Consider the following 23587-nt stretch of genomic DNA (forward strand, 5'->3'; position numbering starts at 1 on the left):
AAGTAAAATTAATAATAATATAATAATAATAATAATAATAATATCGTCTTTATTGAGAGGGCGTGTTTCGGCCTCGCGGGCCGTTCTTACAACAAACCCTTTAAAAAAACTTATTACAATTGACACTTTCCACTTCTTGAAAATCATTGTTGCAGTAGAAAAAATAAAAATACAAAAAATAAAAAAAACATTCCTACTTATAATGTAAACAATTAATGTACTGAAAGTACAGAGTTAAATCTAAAACCACAATTAGAATACAATTATTACAGCTAAAACTAAAACCAATGCCTCATTCCCATTCATTACAGAAAAGACAAAGCCAGGCACTATTGTTTGGACAGTAGATGCTTCTTTAGATATATTTTGTATGTTGCAGGGTGGAGGTCCCCTGAGGTCAGTGGTTCCATTCTTTTATTGCTGTGACTATGAAAGAATTCCCATAGAATGTTGTTCTGTGTACAGGAATCGTGAAGTGTGTTTTTTGACGAAGGTTAATTTGTTTTCCTTTCTTCCTGTACAGAGCAATTTGATAATATAAATATCTTGGTTCCTTATTGTTCAGGATCCTGTACAATAAAGACAATGCCAAAAATGTTCTCCTATTCTTAACGTTTAACCAATTAAGTTCCTGTAAGTACGGGGATATATGTTCTCTTCTTTTGACATTCAGTATAAATCTTATGCAACTGTTTTGAAGTTTTTGTATCTTGTAATTTAGAGCACTGTGGATGTTTATAAATACGGGGGAAGCATAATCAATTTTTGGCATTACAAGTGTGTTGACTAGGTGAGTTTTCGTTTCCTTGCTTAGCATATGTTTGAATAGAAAAAGTTATTTCAGTTTCAGTGAGTTCAGTTCCATATCAGATGATTCAAAAGCATTGTCACAATTTTGAAGTACATATTTCTTGCCTCCTGGAAAGTGTTGTTTGCCCCTATGTAAAAAAAAAGAAAAAAACTCTCCCCCTACCCTCTGAGAAAAGTATCTGTACGTCCAAAGACAGTGGCGGCGATTAGGAGAGGGGCATTTGCTCCCCACTTTTTACCCCATGCCTCTGAATGGACAAACGCATTGGATGATCGATCGTCCCACGAGTTCGCTAAGTTCTCCGTTCGTCAGTTTCATTTGATTTCAATTCATCCCCAACCTTGTAATGACAGGTGTCACTGTCGTACGCAGAGGGTGGCTGATGGGGTTACAGCCCCCTCCGTAAATACGAAAAACCTTATTTTATGCAAGCCCCCTAGAAAAGAGCTATGGACAGTGGGCTCCATGAGTATTGCCGTGCAAATTGTCCATCACCATGTTCGTGCACTTTATTTGATCAAATAAGATCTTCAAGAATTATAAGAAAACTCAAAACATGCTGTTGACAACTTCTGCACCAGCATACATAAAAATCCATCGCTTAAAAACATATGGGTTGTAAGAGAAAAATTAATGAAAATAGTCAAGGACATTTTGCACGGTAATACTCGTGGATCCCATGTACTATGCACCTTTACAATTCCAGCCCCTCCCGAAAAAAATCCTGCGCAATAAATACCTGTCAATATCTCAGAATATAAATTTCTATTTAATTCCCTTGTCTTGTGCGTGGAAATTTTTGAAGCACATTCCTTCACGAAAAGTATTTCGTTTCTCATTTGTCTTCTTCCATTTAGACCCTTAGAAACAGTTGCATTGTATAGAGGCTGTCTACAAAGGATCAGTCTAGCAACGGAGTACCATAGCAATTTCCAGTCTTTACGGAATCACCGGTGAAAGGTTACGCCTTAGTGTTATGTACTCGTATGGCCTCAAAGAATGTTTGCCCCAAATCATTGTTGGTCTAGCCTTCGATACACAGTGGCGCAACCACAGGGGGGAAGGGGGGCATTGCCCCCCCCCCCAACCTCCGATGGAAGTCAATTCTAGGGGGGCAAACATTGACGGCTAAGGGCACCTGCAGGGGGCAGAGAGCAGTAACTGCCCCCCCTCTTTCGATTTCAAATTGTATGTAAATAAAAATTTCATAAAATTTTATTTCTCGGTTCGCTCGCATTGCCTCCTTTTCTCAGCCTCGTCAAGTTCCGAGACGTAGATAGGGGCGGCAGGAGTCAGCCATATTGTTTTCATTTGCAAAAATTGAATCTAAAAATTTTCTTGCTCGCAATATATTTGTTTTCTGTAATGTAATGTATTTAAATAATATGTGTTGTATATATGTATTGAATAAACTTTGAATACGTGCACAATTTAGTGTTAGCATTTTGCATATGAATTTTCATATTTTATGTCGCTTCATGTTGCATATGTATAAAACATATGTTGTACAGTCACGGACACTGCCGGCTTGTAATGAATACATTGACTTTCAATCGAAGCGTTACAAGCCGGCAGTGTCCGTGACTGTACATGAAAATTATACATGTTATATATACAAAAAGCATTATCTTCGGAATGCATTTATCATTCACTTTCTGGCGTTCGAAAAAAAACAGTCTGTGCTTGTTTTCCATTATTAGCTAATGTGAAATTGACGGTGTTGAAAAATTATTATCGTTTGTTCCAAATAAATTCTTTAGCACCGACTTCTACCCCCTTTTTGTGTAATTTATGAAAATAATAACGTCTTTGATACTACTACTACCACTAGTAATAATAATAATAATAATAATAATGCCATTCTTATTGTTGTTGTTTTTGTTATTATTATTATTATTATTATTATTATTATTATTATTATTATTATTATTATTGATAAGCTTATCCTGGTACTTGCTCCCAGGGAGGTGCAGTCTGGCGTTCGGAAAAGTTCGGAACCATTCGTAAACCTCCACGGATGACGTCAGACACAGGACATGTCAAAGACGAGCCCAAGCAACGGCATAGGAATTCATATATACTTCTTCCGTGTTTTTGGAAATAAATTTGTCTTAAAAATCGATTGAATGTTCTAGCGTGTGTGTGTAAGTAAATGTATATGTTTAGAGCAGACTATATCTAGTAAAATGTGTCGCCGAAGGTTAACTATCAATATAATTAACATGTAATGAAAAGCGGGAAAGCCGGCTCGGGGGTGGAGCAGAGGTCTATTCAGAATTTTCTCTTTTAGGGGTGTAAGTTCGTGTTTATGGGGGTGAAAAGGTATACTTAGAGCCAAAATAACCACAAAGTTGTCCTTTTTTAAAAACTGTGTGGTGTGTTAGGGCGAAGTTAGTGAATAAATCACTGGGGCCGAGACATTACAATATCAAAATACGAAAATGTAAATACAAATGAAAGAAAATATACTACCATTGCAACAGACTGCCCCCCCCCCCCCTCCGCGCAGAAACTACACACAGGGGCTACGCAGAGCCCTTACACAAGGAGCTACACAGAACCTTACAAGATGGGGGGAGCGAGGCCAAAGTCTACCCACAAATGCTAACTACATTCCAGTCGGAGAACACAGATTCTGGATATCTCAGGGCTTGCTGGGTGTAACGTGAATAACAGTGAAGCTCGAAATGAAAAACATGAATATCCTTTTTGAGTGTGAGCAATGGTCATTTATATTTTACCGCAAAAAGTGAATACAAGGTATTTACAGAAATGTTGTGTTAAATGATAATCGGTTCGACCCCCGGGTAAAGCATTGACCCGTTAACAAACTTATTACATGACAAAATAATTTACCTTACATTTACTCTGGTGGTTGCATACAATTTTATCCCTGATAGATTTAGAGTTAATTACCGTACCAGTTGGATCCAAATAGCCAGAGTTTATTTCAGTTAGGGACCTCCTGTTTTCATGCCACGTGACAGTTTTATTCAACTTAGGCACCAATAATAATAATAATAATAATAATAATACAAACCTTAGCCCACATGGGAACAACACACTACTCTACTTTATCCCACTTGATACAAATACGCGAGTTCCGTAATGTACTAATAATTATCCGGGGCCACGTGACTAATTAACAAAAACCAATTAACAGTAAAAAGGGTCCCACGTGATTACATAAAAGAAAACCACACGTGACCAAAAGAAAAGGCCCTCTATCAAAATTGCCAACTGGGGGGGGGGGATAGAAATAGAAGTTAGAGAAACAGGATGCACAGGGTCCGCGGGTACCTCCTTTTGGGCGTGAGCCAGGTGACAAGCGTCGGTACCTCCCAACGAATCAGGACGGACGGTGTGCGAGAACCTGGTCGGGGACTCGTCCGAGGTTTGAACCTGGAACCAGGATCTACGGGGAGAACCGGTCGGGGGCTGTCCAGGGTTTGCACCTAGGAACCGGTTCGTGAGGGACTCATCCATTTCAGTTCCTTGGTCGGGGACTTTCCCGGGGTTTGCACCTGGGAACCAAGGTACTGTTGAAGAAGGGACCCGGTCGGGGACTTATCCGAGGTTTGAACCTGGAACCGGATCAGTAGGGGGGGAAACATCAGTTAGGGAAGATCTGGCCGGGGACTTATCCTAGACCGAAGTCTTGGGGACCAGATCTTACGATCCTTCCGCAGTTGGCATCTGGCAGTCAACTCAGTGTTACCAATCTCCGAATGCAGGATTTCCCTTTTACCAGTGTAAAATTTCCCTTTTTCGACCTAAATTTCCCTCGATTTTCAAAACACATCTGAAGCTGTATTTTTGTATTACTATAATTCTTAATCAGGGCCGTATATAAGGGGGTTTAGTGGGTTCAAACCCCCCCATTAAATAAAATACTAGAAACATAGTTTCATAATACAATTATCCTAAAATAAACATTTGAATTTTAAAATAAAACACTAATGTATTGAAAAATTCCCAAACAAAAAAAAATTCGTCTGCGGCGCAATGATTGTCGGACTTTGAAACCCACCCATTGTCAAAGCTTAGCTAGGGGCCTGCTGTTAATATTTTTCTTTTGACGCCTGTTTTGCCTGAGGAACAAACTTTATTATTATTATTATTATTATTATTAAATATTTATGAAGACCATAAAAGTGTGAAGTAATGGGCAGATAGTCTCGAACAAGAGAAGATAACAGGGCGCACCGAAGTGGGGTCGGGTACTCTAAGTTTTTCAAATTTTCCTGGGGAAAAGAAAGAGAAAATTTTCCAACTCGCCTCACTTGGGATACAAATATTTCTATGATATTCAAGACACTTACACTCGTTACCTTTAACAGCCTTTGAATTGCGGGTCTTCCTGACACTCAATACGAAATTTTTTCACATGTTTCTTTTCATCCGCAGATTAATCCCCACGACGTTTTCTAACCTTTTTGGAGTTGTAGGTAGCTTCCTATCAGCATCAGTCACCTCTTCCATTCTCCTTGCAACGACACAGGACACACAAAGGCACACACACAGCCACTAAGACACGTTCTGATGGATGGAACAAGGAAAGAAGTTGAAAATCGAGTCCCAAATTCTTTCCAGGTGCAGCGCTGCTCGTGCCTTGTGGCCTTTCTAGGAAACGCTACAAATATAAGACTGGCCGGTCAAGGTCATCTATAACAGGGAGAAAGAAAGCTTAGAATACTGAAAAGTGTGACTGTTGCTAACTATTAATTTGGAAAAAGTACACGCTGAAAAAAAATATTTTTGAAATTTTTAAAAGAATGAAACGAAAATGTGAGTTTAAATTTCCCTGTTTTTTAGCTATTTTTCATTAAATTTCCCTTTTCCCTTTTCACCCTCAAATTTCCCTGTGCCGCGGGAAATTTCCCTGCTTTTGGCATCACTGAGTCAACTGAGCTCTCGGCCCGTCTGCACTGCTTTTATAACGTTTGGGGGTGGCGCATGGGCGGCGAAAATCCTAACTATGAGTACGCGTTGCCAACTCACTTTAATCAGAGATACAAACCGTACGTTCAAAATTCTCTCAATCCTACTTGGTAAAAATCCCCAAACATAAAAATAACTAAAAACACATTGCATTGTACCGATTCTATACAGAAGGAAATAGACAATTCTTTATCAGTTCCAAACCAACAACAATGGGAAGAGCACATTCTTTGACCGAAAGAGAGATAACATAAATCAATAGCATCCTTCTTACGAAACTAACATGTGAGTCATCGACAGTGTGCCGGCAGAATGTTTTTAAATATATATACATCATTATACCAAACCATGCCACACTTTACCATACCACCATGTAACGGTGGGCACGTTACACCATGCACAAGTTAAAATTAATTGATAAATGTGACTTACCATGTCCAGGAAAGAAGCATTAACAAAACGCCAGGAAATACACAAAAAGCACACACACTGCACTGCGCACATGTAGCAAACATAAATAATCCAAACACTATTGTTATTTCACTTCACACTCTGTTCACGCTTCATTTCAGAGTCTGGATAGATGGCTTTTTATATCCCGTGAAGCGTCAACACACACAAAATATTGAGTACTTGTTTCTCATTTGTTCTCAAAGTCAAATATACATTAATGTAAATCAGATCACAAGTTCCCGCTCCAAAGTTAGTCATGCCTGACTACAGGTTGGCATTAATTAGATAACAACCATTTTTTACCTTTCTTGAGCAGACTTCGATTGTGTTTAATTTTCGAATTTAAATGCCTGATACGAATGTATGTCCGAGTTTTGACAAATAAATCTATAATTTCCTTCTTTATCATAGCAAACCTGAAAAGTAATAATTTCCTCATTGCTTTCATTACTCCACATTCCCTGCTTAAATCACCAGGAGGATTGTATAAACAAAATGCATTTTCCATTTGTTCAATGATTTGGAAAAATTCTTCAGTAGGTTTATACAGTCCACCACGCGACACTATGTCAACCCATTTTTTCTCTTTCTGACGAACGGGAGGAAGACTGTCCGTACGAGAACCCAAATCTTTATCTAAATGCCGACACTTTTGCGCAATGAAACCTGCGATATAATATAAACCTTCCTTGGAACAGTCGTGGGCTTCGTTGTCACTGCACTCTGTTGGAAACTGGAGTTCGCTGCCATCGGTGTTATCCTTCGTCTTTGATTCGCCTTCCTCTTTGTCAAGTAAAAGGTCAGACACCATCGTACTAAAAACACTATTGTATGTCCTACTGTGTAATTCATCATTCTCGCACTGATCCCTGGTTGGCATTTTTAGGGGAAGTTGTCCTATATTCACTCCTAACAACAGCAGCCTAAGTCGGTTTTTAAATTCTGTAGGGAGAGGGTGATCATAGAAACCTCCCATGCCACGAAGACGCGAGAAAAGATTTTCAATTACATCCTGATTCAACCTTGCAGTCAGTAAAAAATTCATATTGTGTTTCTGTTTCATATCCTGATAGAGCCCAAATAATGCGTTGATAGATTGTATCATTCCTTGCTGAAAAGGCAACAATTTTCCATGTCCTTTCACGCGAACACTTTCGATGACCTGCTTCATTTCATTTAACACCTTGGTTTGATGTCCAAGATGCACTCCAAAAGCACTTTTTAATTTAACATCAAAATTCTCTTTAACATACGAATTCATTATGTCAAACCAGTTGTTAATTAATGCGAAAAATTCTGCACTTTCAACTTCATTTCGGAATAAATAACATATAGCGCTGCTTGTCCTTCTAGAAAATAACTGAGCGGCATAGAATACTCTTTGTCTCTCGCGACCTGATACGCAAATGTGTGCATCCGTTATCGGTAAAGGCAAATGAAGTTCACTTTCATTTTTATCTAACACTGACTGTATGACTTTTTTTGTTACGACATTCTGCGATGGCAAAACTAAACCTTTATCAATAAAATGGTTTCTTAGCAATTTAAGCATGTGTGGAGTATCTGCAAATACCCAAATGTTCCGTCCCTTATCATTCGGATTCACAAACGAAGGATGACTCGAAGCGACACCTAATTCTCGCCAAACCCTTATATTTCCACCTCCCAAGTCGGAAACACATGCAACAACTTCATAGCCCGCACTTTGCACTGCTGATATTACTAAATATAAGATCTCCTTAGTCATTTGTGTGTCGAAGTTGTAGTATACAGTTTGTTTCCATGGGGCGTACAACCCGCGAACCAGAATGACCTGTAAAAAAAAAAAAAAAAAAAAAAAAACTTTCTAAAATCTTGTCATTAAAATGTTGAGTTTCGAGCAATAATTACGGTATTAATACTTGATAATAATCTCATTATGAACTACTAATAAATTTAGTACTTCATCCTGATAACACAGTCTATCGAGATGTGTCTTTCCAAATTTTAATATGTATTTTTCATTCTTAATTATGCTATGTAACACTTTTTTAAGGACTTTAAAGTAGTTTACTTCTATTAGAAAAACTTCAGTCAAAAAATTAACGCTGAGTTTTGGTGAACACACCCTAGCAATTTTATTCATATTTTACCTTATATCTTTTCACATTTCCAACACAGTAAGAATACACACGCGCACACACGCGCGCACACGCTAACGCAAGATAGAAAAAGATGAAGGTTGCAGCGGAAAAACTCCGCAGTCAATGATGAATGATTTGGTGTTTTAAGTCCACTTTATGAACAGTAAGGCTAATCGGGACTGGACCTACAGTTTAAAGTGGGATCCTAACCACTATGTGCCTCCACCGGGAATCAAACCAGGGACCACTTGATTGAAAGGTGACGACTCCAGAACTGCGCCATCGGAAAGGCTCTCAATGATGAATGAATGAAAATGATTACTTGCTCATTCGTTATGCTAGAATTTGACTTCTGTTACGTTCTAACATTATATAAATAACTTGTTAATTCTACTTGTAAGTAAAGTAATAAATTATTTACCTGTGCATTCTTGAACGGTCCCATGAGAGTGTCACTCTCAGCATCGTACGCAACTTTGGAGTATATATTCATTTCGTCGAAGCATAATACGCAGCACTTTTGGTGTGGTTGAAGTGATTCTCCATAACTCTTCATAACATCAATAACACTTTTCAGAAGGCCTGGTCTACACTTGAAACTTTTTGTCCAGTGACGCAAAGTGGAAATGCTTGGAAGAGGGATTTTCATATTTTTCCTCATGTAGGTGTAAGCTTTTCTTGACACATGCCTAAGTGCTAATGCACTTACAATATCACTTCTCGACCACAGTTTCGGTCTGCTTTTGTGGCTAAGAAGACATTCGATTTGGTTGGAGGAAAACACTGGTCGAAGAATTTCCCTTACTTTCTTAGACACATTGAAAGCAGATTGCTTTGATTTGTGAAGTTTTACTAACTGTTGCCTCAAACTTTTATTGCTAATTTGTAAATTCATCACTTTATGTAATAAACGATTGCATTGTTTCTTTACTTTGTTTACTTTCTTAGCACTTTCATCATGTAGTGTCTGCAGTTTCTTTATTTGTTCTTCAGCACATTTTAATTTCTTTGTCAGCGTTTCGAACTCACTATCTTGTTGTAGATTGGATATATTTCCAGTACTCAAAGTCTCTGAATTATGTGCCATGCAAATTCTTTTGCGAGGAGACAACTCTTCAAGTTTTTTCAATGCTCGCTTTCTAATCTGACGTTTATTGGCACGTCCACTTCGATCAATTATGTCATTTGGCTGTTGCACACTACTACAATTCACCACACAACCAGGCAAATTTAAACTTGGTACAGCGTTTTTATTAAGTTGCGATCTACAGGCAATGCTCAGCAGTTCTGCTTTTAAGTTCCGTTCGTAATCAGCATCCAGAAAATGCGATGAGCACACTGTCGCTGTTTTGGCGTTAACAGGATCTAACCTCTTACACTTTGAAACCCATATCTTGCACGTAATCGGATCCTTTGGGAACGAAAAGTAGCTTACACCTACAGTATTTCTTGCGTTGTTCGGGCACAAAGCAACAGCACAATTGCACGGCATCTTCCTTAAATGTTATTGTTGTTGCAAAAAAAAATTCTCCACTATCACACAAGCTACAGAAAAAGGAAAAACAAGGCACTTTCACACTCTCTCGCACAAATGCAGATCCTATAACAAGTGGAAAGGTCAGTGACAGAGTCACCCCTGTCCTGTGAGTGACGTCAGGGTTGGGACCGCCCACGACCCTCTTTTTTCAGCTTCGGGAGGGAAGACTGCGCTACTTTCTCAACTATATATATACTTACTTTGCTTGCTCCCCCCCAAACAAAAATTCATGGTTGCGCCTCTGGCGATATATCTTTACCAGGTGAAAAATGGTGTAGTAGAGTATGTTACATTGTTGTTTGATACATAAATATTATTGGTAAACCGACAATAAAACGGGCTAATACAATCATAGATATGCGCACACCCTCAGATTAAAGGGGGTGGGGCGATACTCTTTATGAAATTTCCGTCGAGAAAAGAACAAGTGAAATGTTTTAAGTCCTTTATATGAACAGATATGTTAATCGTGACTGCAACTACCGTTTAAAGTGGGATCCGAACCACTATGAAAAATGTACCTCCACCGGGTAACAGGGCATGGACGTCCGGAAAGGGGGGGGGCAACGGGGGACCATGTCCCCCTGGAAAGTGGATGTCCACCTAAAATTATATATTTCACACATAATTTCATTTCAGTCACAGTAATTTATGTTAATTATTATAAATGCGTTGAAGGAACATGATAATTTCAGAGTGAAATAGTGTTTCTTGAGGGACATCAATAAATAATAAATTTTTGCAAGCAATTTTCTGTTTGCCACTTCAGCCATTATTGCCATCCTTATTAGTTTTTCGGGTATTGCTGCTACCTAAGGTACAATTACGCGTCTAAATAAATTTAGGAAACTAAAGATTCAAATATAAAAGTTTCATTAAAATATATAGACTGATACATGTGCAAAATGATTTTCTCAGTCTATGTTGCATTCTGTGACATTCTTTCCTTGTAGTTTACTTCTAACAGGATAATTGAACGTTTCATTGTTCAGTTCCGGAAAGGTTACTGTATCGACCTCGATCCAGTGATAAATTACTCCACGAAAATAAAACAGAAGGTTACATGTGCGAACGATTTTATGACGCGTGCCATTGCCTATTATCATGGGAAAATGTGTGTGTACTCTTCAGACAAGAAGAATGTAATAACAATAGAATAATTTGTTGCCCTGATAAGCTTGAACGCGACTCGCCCTTCCGAGCGATCTCCAGCTGTTTGTTATTGACGAACTGTGCCAAGTCGTAACATTGCGCAGTCGTGCCAGGTAAGAACGGTTGTGTGATCGCCTAGTCGAGCCCGGATCGAAGCGCTCTGTGCATGTTTCTGCAACGCGAAACGGGAGGAACATCGGTTTGCAGAGGATGTTCAGTATATATAGTCGTACCTTTATGTGAGTTTTAGCACATTGTTTTCCCCTACATTGCCTTGTAGTTTGTAGCAACGATAGTTCTGTGGATTTTCTATGTTAGTTCACCCTATCTTGTCGCGTTAGCCTGGCCTGTGAGAAACCAGGGTGCACTTCGCATGGAAGCAAGGAGCCAGTAGGGAGATCTCGAAATAGCATGCTTTCGGTTCAAACTCTCTCGGAATGTGTATTGAAATTCCAAGTAAACAACAGTAGTTGGTTTTGAATTGTAGTTGATAATTTAAAATAGTGAATTTTCAAGACTAAATTGTGTTCGTGCGCTATTTTTAACTCCTGACAGAACGAGACCACGAACGATTGATTTCGTAACACTACTTTGCACGAAACAATGTGTTAATGGCTACATGGTTGTTTAATCTGAGCAATGCTGCAAGTGATACGTTACGGGTGTAATCCATTGTGCTAAACTGCAGTAAAATCCTAATTGACTTGTGTAATTAGCAAAACTTAAATGTAACAGCACACATCCTCCGTACAAACGCAATAAATACATGTTAAAGCAGTCATAGATGATAAATAAGGCTCCTGCCTTGGTAGCCTAACGTGTCGAATTCACCAACACAGGTTCCGAGTTCGATTCCTGGCTTGGGAGGGTTCCACCCAAAGAAAGTGACGCAAATAAAAATATGCCCGTTAATCGTGTCTCTATTGATGGCATTTGTGAGTGTGGGACAATAACATAGACGTCCGCAGGATTTTCTCCCGGGAGGGGCAATCAAGGTATTTTTCTGGGGGGGGGGGCAAATAAGGCATATTTCCCCCATAATAATTATATGTGTGAAATATATAATTGTTGTTGACTCATTTTAAAGGGGGGCCGTGCCAATAATATAGACGTCCGCAGGATTTTCTCCCGGGAGGGGCAATCAAGGTATTTTTTCTGGGGGGGGGCAAATAAGGCATAGTTCCCCCATAATAATTATGTGTGTGAAATATATAATTGTTGTTGACTCATTTTAAAGGGGGGCCGTGCCCCCTTTCCCCTTCCGGACGTCCATGGACAATAAGTGATACATTTGTAGTACGTGTTGTAAACACAGAGCATTACAAATATCAAAATGTACTTGCATAACAATTTTATTACAAAACAAATATAACACGAAGTACCCAAGTGTGTAAATCAAACAACTACTTTTTCTTTTACAGTGGAATTCTCCTTTCTTCCGATACTTGCCAAACGAAACAATAGACAGTATTGTTCGATAGCTATTGTATATTTATATTTTGACCTTGTACAGTTAGTTTTCTCTCTTTCCTGCTCGGGTGTTTTGTCACGCGCGAGATCATTGAGAATTGTGCACTTGAGATCTCTTGGCCTGTAGAGCAGTGCTCCAAGTGGGGGATTACGTAACTTCCACCAGCTGTTAGCAGCCGGAGGGGAGAGTGCGGCTAAGGGGGACAAACCGGAACCAGTTATAACAAGTTCCTCCGTTTATATTATGGTGTGTGGGTCAAGTAGATGAAAAGAAAGGGAATTTAATTGCGCGATTGAAAAGAAAGTCACACGTCCCAGATAGAATGCATAAAAAAAGTGCAAGACTTCTTTAGGCTAAAGGCCAGGCCGCCAGCAGGTGAAACATCAAAGGCAGTTCCCCTGCATATAATGCGACAGGGTTTTTGCCCCAAGGTATAGCCGATTACTTTCATCAGAGGAAATTTCCCCCAATCTCAAAAGAAACTAGCCAAAAAAATAATAATATATAAAAATGAACATAATTATTAACAAGCTTCCTGTGAAGTTTCGATTTCGACTAGTGAAAGTTATTGGAAAAGTACAACTAGGTGTGTGACTTTCATCACAGATAAAGGATGTGCTTTCAACGTACAGGAAAGTGAAATTATACAAAAATGACTTACCTACAGGCCTCTCTCTTATCAGTGCTTATCACAAGCGCTGGATTTTTTGGAGGGGATTGGGGGCAACACGCTTTCTATCCCCACATCCAGAGTAACTCGGAGAACAGAATCAATTTCTATCTCAAAACCACCCATTAATTTAGTAGATTATTTTCTGAGATCGCTTACAGCAAAGGTTGAACAGTGTAGAATAGAACAGGAAGCCAGTTTCCCATGCTTTATTATTATTATTACTTTTATTTTTAAATATTTAAAAAAAAACGTAAAAAACTTTCAATTTGTATTATTTGTTAGACCACTGTAATGCATTTCGACAGCACAATGTTTATTATTTTTACTTGTGGTTTGTGTAAAGAAAAATCAGGCCGCTAAGAAAACCTAAGCTTTTTCTAAAATGCTAGAAAATAAATGCAGTATAGTAATTGTAAATCAACGCAGGGTAAAAATCGCCAATCAGAGCCGGGAACAAGACTATTAAGCGACCAGCTTATCTAAACATGTTAGGTGCTTCCATACTTGCACATTGTCAACAATGAAGACTTTTCTGTTTTCTTTGTTGCCTCACAAACTATTCCCATTGTTATTGTTTTTTAACCTGTGTTATCTAACTCGTTGTTTCTTTGTTGAAGTAACTGGTGCTTCTTTCTTTAACGATTCCTTGCTAGAAGAACTTCGGTTTAATTACAATACAATTGCATTGCGCATGTTTTGTAACAGTGAGTGAGGAAAACGTTTCTACCACATATACATTTCTTAATACATATTTGTAATTCATTCAAAATGCCTGTTGCTGCATAGGCAATTTTGAAAGATTTAGTTTCAAATGAAAATACTATAAAATACTATAAATACTATAAAATTATTTATCCAGAACACCTTTCGCCTCAAGATTTACGCAACGAATCAGAAAAAAATGTGTAATTAATATGATTATGATTACAAGAAAACTGCTATTATCCATTCGTGAGAGACTGAGCAAATCCCAGAGCAACTTATGAGTAGATATCGACCGACAACTTCCCTGGGATTACCCTCACTATGAATTCAACCTGATAAAATCCGACTTTACCACCGCTGCCCCGTTCCCGGTCTTGTCTCTAAGTTACTATTTCCTATGTCTGTCGGGTCTAGATTTCTAAACGCCCGTTTCGTTCGTGTCTAAAAGGTATTAAAAAGAAAGTAAGTTTTTACCACATGAAAAACAACTGCTGGAACATAATTACACAACCAGCGCTTGGTGTATCTGAAAAGCAATTTTGTGTTGGGCGAAATTTTACTTTCAAGTTCAAGGGCGTTCGCTAAGTGGCACTTGCCCCTATGAGATATCTGGACAACTCCGTATAATTCGAATGGTGAAAAATAGCGTAAAAACAAGGATGAGGGATGCTTTGAAAAACAGCAGAATAATTGGTCTCTGTGCATCATTAAGAAGACAAAGAACTGTTCATCAACGAGTGATAGATGTTTACAGAGAGGAAGCAAGTCAAATCAGTTTCTATTTAAATAATGTACTAAAGTCTGAACTTGAGATCAACGCCAAGACGCCAAGGTATTTTTAATTCGATTTCAATTTAATTCTTTGTAATAATTATAATAGTAATAATAATAAAAGGTAGTATATGAGTTTCTATGACTGAAGAGCAACATATGAAATCTTACTCTGACCTCCAGTGCTCGAAGTGGAAATTCCTAGCTTGGGGGGGGTGGGGGTGCTTTGCCCACTTTGCGTGCTTGTATGGATCAACATGGAGAAGATGCAGTGGCTTTGGGAGATGCTACATGATAATTTTCTTGATGGGGGATAGCATCCCCCATGTACCCTTCCCCCCGAGAGAAAATTCTGCGGTCGGCCTTGTTTCTACTTTGTCCTCCGCGACAGAAGCGCAACCACGAATTTTTGTCAGGTGCAAGTACCAGAATAAACGTACCAATAATATTAATAATAATAATAATTTTAATAATTATGATGATAATAATAATAATGTTATTATAACATTATTGTTATTATTGATTTGCTTTGTTTTACTTCGCTTCTTGTGCCACTTTTGGCTAATTTGCGAAGATGGGGATAATGAAATTGATGAATGGACACTCACAAACGTCCATCCCCAAGCCGGGATTCGAACCCGAGACCAACATTATTATTATTATTAGTATTAGTATTAGTAGTGGAAGTGGTAGTATCAAATATGTTATTACCCTTGTAAATTATGCAAAAAGGAGGGTAGAAGTTTGTGATAAGCATTTGTGTTCAAACAGAAGGTTTGAATGACTTTTTTTTTCAATTTGACGTTAATAATGGAAAACAAGCACACAAACTATATTTTGAAAGACAGGAAATGCTTGATAAATGCATTCTAAATATAATTATTTTTTACATAACATGTATAAGGCCTCCCCGATAGCGCAGTTGTAGCGTCGTCGCCTTGTAATCAAGGGGTCCCGGGCTCGATTCCCGGTGGAGACACATAGTGGTTCGGATCCCACTTTAAACTGTAGGTCCAGTCCTAATTGGCATTACTGTGCATAAAGTGGACTTAAAACAACAAATCAATCCAATTAACATGTATAACTTTCATGCATGATATATGTTTCACATATATGAGCGTATTCGAAGTTTCTTTAATGCATATTATATACAACATATTTTATTTAAATACATTACACAACCAATTCATCCATCTCACAATCAATCAACAGCAAAAATTACACAAATTGTCTCTTAAATGTGCACGCTCCCTTTCCTCAAAACAATTGATTGATTGATTGATTGATTTAGTTTATTTTACTTCGCGTTTTGTGCCTCTTGGCTAATTTGCGAAGATGGGGATGAGTGATGAAATGATGAAATTGATGAATGGACATTCACAAACAACCAAGCCCGACCGGGATTCGAACCCGGGACCCTTGGCGTCGCAGTCCTCAAAACAATTGTTCATGCATTTAAAACATAACCAATTAAGACAAGTCTTATTTCTCTGTCTGGTAATTTACAATGCATTACAGAGAAAAATTATAAAATGCGAGCGAAGCGAGCAAGAACAATTTTGGATCCAATTTTTTTGCAGGCTGAAATCAATATTGATTTAATAGGGTGCAAATAATTTCATGAGATGCCAACGTATTCTCTCTTTTACAACTTTTGTGCCTCCCCGATGGTGTAATGGTAACATTGTCGCCTTGTGATCCAGGAGTTCCGGGTTCCGGTGGAGGCACATGGCACAGTGGTTCGGATTCAACTTTAAATTGTAGGACCAGTCCCTATTGGCCTTTCTGTGCGTAAAGTGGACTTAACCACAAATCAATCATTCCATTTTAAAACTTATTTTCATTTAGATTGTTCGGCACTCAGGACCGACTCCCGCCTCCTAGCTACGGTTCTGAACTTCATAAGATGTAAGGAAAGCAAGGATTGCGAGCGAAGCGAGCAAGAAAATTTCACGAAAAGTATTTTTCTTTGCATAAAATTTGAAGTTGTGAGCTGTAATTGCCCCCTGCAAGTACACTTGGCCGTCAATGTTTGCCCCCCCTTGCCCCCTAAAACTCATTTCGGTCCAAGATTTGGGGGGGGGGGCAATACACCCTGCCCCAGTGTGGTTGCACCACTGTAGACGAGACTCGGTCAATAATTTGAGGTCTCTATAGATTTTTAAATCGTGGTCTCGATAAATCATAAACATGGTCTTTTTTTAACCCTTCGTTAATATTAACGAGAGCTTCGAAATGACGTTACAAAATTTGCCTGGGTTTGTGTCAGACTCGACATTTCACGATTTCGCACATGGTAATCCTGCAACCCACACTGAGGTGGAGATAAAATGCCATTAGGGTTGTCCTTGAGAGGCTGAGCCAGGAACACGTAAAGGCCATCTTGAGGGAAGTGCCGAGCGGAATGCCTTGGCGAGTAGCGTCGCGTGATCGATAAATGGCGGTGTCTCCTTAGAGCGCACCGGTCACTAAGATGGGCGGTATGCGAAGAGATACTCTTCTCAATGCCTTGTTTAAGGTTCGCTTCATGAACAGCGGCTAACCGCGACGCTTCTAAAACACAAGAAAACATGACTCCACAACGAACACTTGGACTATGGAAAATGCCACTACTGATTTAATTCACTATATGTCACTTTTTCCCACGTGCTATATTTGTCTCTATAATATAACATTCTTGCACTAAACATCACTTTTCACAATACCTGACATGTTCTTACCATAGGGCCTCCCCGATGGCGCAGTGGTAGCGTCGTTGCCTTGTAATCAAGTGATCCTGGGTTCGATATCCGGTGGAGGCACATAGTTGTTCGGATCCCACTTTAAACTGTAGGTCCACTCCCGATTAGCCTTAGTGTGCATAGTGGACTTCAAACATCAAATCACTCAATCAATCAATGTTTTTACAATATTAATTCATATTTTCTAACAAAAATCCGTCATGAATAAATTTTATTGTACTTGCAGCTTTACAGTTGGCTACCCACCATACATTTTGAATAAATAAACACTTTTGGTATAAATTTCTCTTAAATAACTTGTTTGCATCTAACTACATTAACTCATTAATTATTTTAAAAATATTTCATATTAGCTTTTCTCAAAAACACACAAAAACCCACCATAATTACTATGTAGAAATTAAGGTATGTCAATAAAATTTGACGTCATCACAATTAGATCGTGGGTTTGTCCAAAAAATAACAAAAAAGCAGTACCGACCACATACTTTGTCCAAAAAGGAAGAAGACATGTCAGCTGAAACATTTGTTTCTGTTGCGACTGTAGGAAATTCTCCTATTGTTTACGTATTCCTGTCATTGCTTCATTTCGCAACATATTTGTATTGTTTAAACCACAGAACGAAGAGATGTGAAATATGTCTGAGGTAGTTTCCCGCCAGAAGCATATTGAATGGGAGGTTTTGTTTTTGGTTTCACCAACCTACGTCACAAACTGTTGCATTGTGTCTTCGGGCAGCCATGATTGAGGCCAGTTCTTGGAAGCATATGAAACTGAAGCGGGCGGAAGATAATACGAGGGATGATCGAAAAAAAATGTTACAAAGCCTATTATGTCGTATGTGTTAGACATAGCTGGAAGATCAACACACCTGATGATGGAGGGCACTCAACACTAGTCCTCGATGTAATCATCTTTTTTTGTTCAAGCACTTGTCACAACGGTAGATGAGGTTTTCCATACCGGTTGCACAGAAATCCGCGTCAAGTTTTCGTAGCCACCTTGAGGCAGCTCTTTTGACATCATCACATGTCAGATAATGGTGGCCAGCCAACCAAATGGTAGTCCCAGCTCAGCTGATATTGAGCGTAATGTTCTTCTTCTGTCCTCGAATACACTCATCCACAAGAGCACAGTTCACGTCAGTGGTTGAGGTACTGGGCCTACCGCTGTGTCCAGGGTTGTCATTAACAATACTGGTCCGTCCTTCTTTGAAGGCACGACACCACTTCGCTACATGTTGCCTTTAAATTGTCCCCTCCCCATACACCTCCACAATCTGCCTATGAATGTCAGCAGGTGTAGTGTTTGTTTTTGGCCCACAGGAACCGCACCACTGCCCTCACTTCTACTCTTGACCAATTTTCTAAACGAGTCACCATTTTAAATGTCCGCTTCTCGGGTATACATGGTCAGAATCCGAAGTCCTCAAACTCGAAACAAGACAAACATGTTATTAATTTACACATAAATTTTCGTTACGTTACAGTGAATATGTTTATATGCATATGTTATATGCTTTGTAACCTTTTTTTCCGATCATCCCTCGTAACACAGACATTCGTGATCTAAAGCAAACGTGCAGTTGGTGGAGATGTAACGAACGATACGTGGTGGATATTTCCTTGCAAACGACAAATTATATTGACCTCAAACATGGCGGTTGTGCGCATCTTGACGTCACATGAAACCCACCTGTAGGCGGGGAAACAATCGCTTGATCTGCTTGCTTAGTTTTAAATAGGAAGTACCGTTCTCAACCGTAGTGATAACGTCGTCACCTTGTAATTAAGGGGTTCCGGGTTCGATTCCCGGTTCCTGTAGACGCCTCTTTATTTGTATTGCAGACTATAATGTATCACATACATTTCTTTATAATTGCTCTCTTGTACAAATCTAGGGAGGGCCTCCCCGATGGCGCAGTAATAGCGTCGTCGCCTTGTAATCAAGGGGTCCCGGGTTCGATACCCTGTAGTGGCATATGCCACAGTGGTTCGGATCCCACTTTAAACCGTAGGTTCAGTCCCGATTAGCCTTACTATGCATAAAGTGGACTTAAAACACCAACTCAAAAAAATCTATGGAGAACAACACCCCCCCCCCCCCTTGACTCATTTTCTCTACGCACAAATAAGCCGAAGAGTGAAGTGAATTTTGATTGAAGAAAAGTTGCGAAGCCTCGACATATTCCTCGCCTCGCCGGTCTGTTAGCGGTGTCGCATCGAGACGAATTCTGCTCGCATTTTTTGGTGGATGAATGTTGGCTGCACTCGCTTCGTCAGAGGCGATGCAACAGACAGAAATAGCTTTCATACGCTGTGACAAACGCGTTTAAGAGTTAAACGCAGTGGCGGCGAGAGGCGGCCAGTTGCCCCCGCCCGCCACTTTTGGCACCTTGCCCCCCTTCGGTTTTGGAACCCAATCGCCGCCACTGGTTACAGGCGCTCTATTTTCTCCACACCGTAGGTAGCGTCTCGTGAAAGAGGGAACCTTCTCGCAATGCGTGTCGGCTCCTCCACTTGAACTTCCAAGACTGAGATCAAACAATAAAGGAATGATTGAAGAACAGTGGAATGGTGGATCTGGAGTGCTGCCCGGTGTTATACAAGGCGTCCCACAAGTCAGTTGAAAATTGTGCTTTATTGTTCGTTTCAGTTTGTTTTGAAGTTCACTTTATGCACAGGAATAATAATCGGGGCTGGGCCTACAGTTTAAAGTGGAATCCTTACCACTGCGTGCCTCTGTCGGGATCGAAACCGGTATCCCTTGATTACAAGGCGACAATGTTATTGCTGAGCCATCGGCGAGATCATCTCTCTCTCTCTGCCGGCCCCTGTGGCGGAGTGGTTAGCACATGGCGCTGCGACGCCAGGGGTACCGGGTTCTAATCTTGGGCATGGATGTTTATGGGTGTCCATTCATCATATCATCACTCATCCCCATCTTCGCAAATTAGCCAAAAGTGGCACAAAGAGCGAAGTAATATAAAACAAAGCAATCAATCAAACAACGATCTGTTTCTATCTCGTTCGGAAGTTTGGCAAATGAAAAATTATAATTACTTGATTGTACAGTCACGGACAATTTTGGGTTGTAACACTACTATTATATTTCAATCGAATCGTTACAACCCAAAAGTGTCCGTGACTGTACGTCTTATCCACGTAAGGACTTAGTTTGTTGTTGTTTTTTTTTAATTAAATTTTGATTTACCTTTTTGTATGGGTGTTATTTCGAAACGAACATTAGCCACCCTCCAAGGTGGAGTGGTGTACGAAACGCGCTAGGAAAGCACAGCTCCAAGGTTCGAATAGGGTATGGGTGTTCGTCCCATCCATTTGATCATTTCATCATGCACCCTCATCGTCGCGATTAATCAAGAAATATAAGAGCCACGTAAAATAACTGATTTTGATAGAAACGAGAATGAGACTTGAGTTTTCATATCGAGACGAGATTTAGATTAAGGAAGGACTACTCCAATCCTGACAGCAGCGACGCCAGAGTGGAGTGGTACACAAATTATTATACCTAAAAATTGAGGGACCGTTGACCCTCTACCCCCGTCTAGCATCGCCGCTGGTTCATTAGATGAGGCTGTGCCAAATGTGGTATGACCCATCGCACGTAAGTCAGACACCTTCCCGGTAGAGCGCCGTATTTCATCTTCTGATGCAAGCACGGAATGCTTTCGTGGTTAGATTACGCTTGTCAGGTTTGAATCTCTTAGCATAAATACACTACATTTAGTCTAACAACGAAACCATTTAACCTGATACGGTGTTTGTTTGACTTACTTGCGATAAGTGAGACCAGTGCCAATCGTCCATTGAAAATTTAAATGTTCTATCTCCAAATTGTAAACAAATCGAAATATTTGGATTGTGGTAATCTTATATCGCCTGATGCTTTCATGCAACCAATATTGATATATTGAGAGTCTTTTTGGTTGATAGAACATTGGAACTCTCAAATCAAAGCTAGTGTTGCGTGCAGTTGTTCTATCTGAAATTTCAATTTTTAAATACAGCATAAATTCCTAACCAAACAACTACTATTTTAGCTAGGCTTCAATATATCAGCCTTTGCAATGATCCAAACTTTCAGCGCAATGGTGGCAAAGATCCGAGAAATATATCATGTCAAACTTTAAAGGTCTCTCCTGAAAAAATGATTGATTGATTTGTTGTTTTGAGTCCACTTTATGCACAGGAAGGCTAATCGGAACTGGACCTACAGTTTAAAGTAGGATCGGAACCACTGTGCCATGTGCCTCCACCGGCTATCGAACCCTTGATTACGAGGCGACGACGTTACCACTACGCTATCGGGGAGACCTCCCTGAAAAAATGAAAAATTGGGCATAGAACATTTACATTCTCAGTGGACGAAATGTCTAGTTCCGGTAGAACGCGGGCACGATTCGTGGAAACTTTCGTGCCTTCAAAGAGTTCGGAACCTCTGTATCTGCAGCAGGTTATGTTTTGACGTTTTCGCATCTTACGTCAGGTCATGGAGTTCACGATGAGCTTTGATCTGGTGCGGTGGAAGCATGCGGAACCAGCATGAGTCGCTGCTTCATTGTAGACAGATAACAGCGCGGGGACCTTGGCGTAAGCCTCCGTCCTTGGATGAGCTGAGCGAGTGTGAATATCGGGTGATGCATGGGAGAAGTCCAGCCTCGGATGAGGACATCGTTGGCAACACTGTCGCGTGAGTTCTTATGAGAACAGGCCATTGTTTTTTTGTCGTGGATCCATAGGACATTATCGACACCGATAACTGATAGTCGGGGCCATTTTTGACGAAGGGTGGAGAAGTAAGCCTAAAGTTCTTCCTCTAAGGCTTCCAGAGATGACCCCTTTGTGAAGACACCAAAATGTGAACCTCTGTAGTACACCCTGGGCTGTATTTTGCAGACTAGCGAGGCTCTGGCGCCTAGACTCGCAGCCAGTATAATCCTGTGGGGCTAGTGTTGCGTCGCCCCTATATAATTGCGATTGTCCCTTCGTCAACACTCATCCTCGTCTTCACGATTAGCCAAAAGTGCAAGAATAGCGAAGTAAAAACAATCAGCCTAAGGTTTCCGGTTTTATGATTAATTTCAATTTGGTTGTTATGATAATTTTCTACCTAATACGACGTTAAATAACAAAAATGTACAATCTGATGCGATTACCGAGCACTTTCTTCCAATCTAGGCTTCGAACTCTGAACTTTCGGTGGAAGTAAAATAAGAAAAAAATTAGTGATGAAGGTGATAGGACTCGCAATGGGGAGTAGCGAGCTCAAACCCATAAGGTTGGCTACTTGAACTTAGATTTTCCGTCGTTTTCCTGTCATTCCATGGGAACTCAGATATGATATATTTAACAAAGGCCACGAACGCATTGTCACCACACTTTACCTCCACTCTTGAGGCTCGGTGCACTCCTTACTCGGCTCTGATTTGTCTATAGGTATCTTTATACAGAAATATACTTGGGTTGCAATTGCAACCAAGTCAACATAATTACATGTGGCTATAAGCAGGTGTAGAAAAACCTAAAATAATTCAGACGCCAGCCCTATCAACATCGCAGAAATTCATCATGGCTACAAACATTGCAGACATTTTTAATAGTATGTTTATTATTCTGATTTAAGATACACGTGATACAGAAAAGAGAAAGACATTAAAAAACACATACTGTCCACGTTATTTAAAGGAAGGTAATGGAAATTTCCATAAGCGAACTCGAGATATTAAAATAATATTATACATTTTTTAGAACTGAATTTGAAAATTCAGTCACCAGGTGAGTTTTCAGGCACCATGGCGACCGAGCACCCTGTATTTTGCTACTCCTGGCTATAAGAATGCCACCAGATTGTTTTTGCGAAATTTTATAGGGGAAAATTTACCTTTTTTCAGCTACTGTTAAATCGAAACCCATAATTATGGAATTTTTTAGTTTTAATTAGCATAATTTGATGTGTACACAATGTTGTATCTGAACGTTACGTTTCTCTAATGATTAGGCCAAAAACTCTACATTTTTGGTGGTTTGAATTATTTATTTGTGCCTGGATGCTTTACACAGTAATGGCATATACCACGGTACGCTTGTCACAAGGTAGACTCACGTAATCCCTATGCGTCTTAACAGACGTGAGGTGTACATTTGACAATATTCCACGGTAACAGGATATTAGGCTGCCCAGCGCA

The 23587-nt window shown here is 39.7% G+C and overlaps 1 protein-coding gene across 5 annotated transcripts in view; it reads left to right on the plus strand.

The window, feature by feature from the left end:
- LOC146003619 (NADP-dependent malic enzyme-like) overlaps positions 1-23587 on the plus strand; it is a 150116-nt gene that overhangs the window by 47723 nt on the left and 78806 nt on the right. The window contains exon 1 of one of the 5 annotated variants that reach the window (XM_083141940.1): positions 11108-11256. The exons of the other annotated variants lie outside the window; for them this stretch is intronic. Coding sequence (XP_082998066.1) covers positions 11228-11256 — 29 coding nt within the window. The 5' untranslated portion in view covers positions 11108-11227. Of the gene's footprint in view, positions 1-11107; positions 11257-23587 lie in introns of those variants that run through there. 5 annotated transcript variants of the gene reach the window in all.

Source organism: Lepisma saccharinum, chromosome 20 (genome assembly GCF_977018435.1).
Source record: "Lepisma saccharinum chromosome 20, izLepSacc3.1, whole genome shotgun sequence".
Classification (NCBI taxonomy): domain Eukaryota; kingdom Metazoa; phylum Arthropoda; class Insecta; order Zygentoma; family Lepismatidae; genus Lepisma; species Lepisma saccharinum.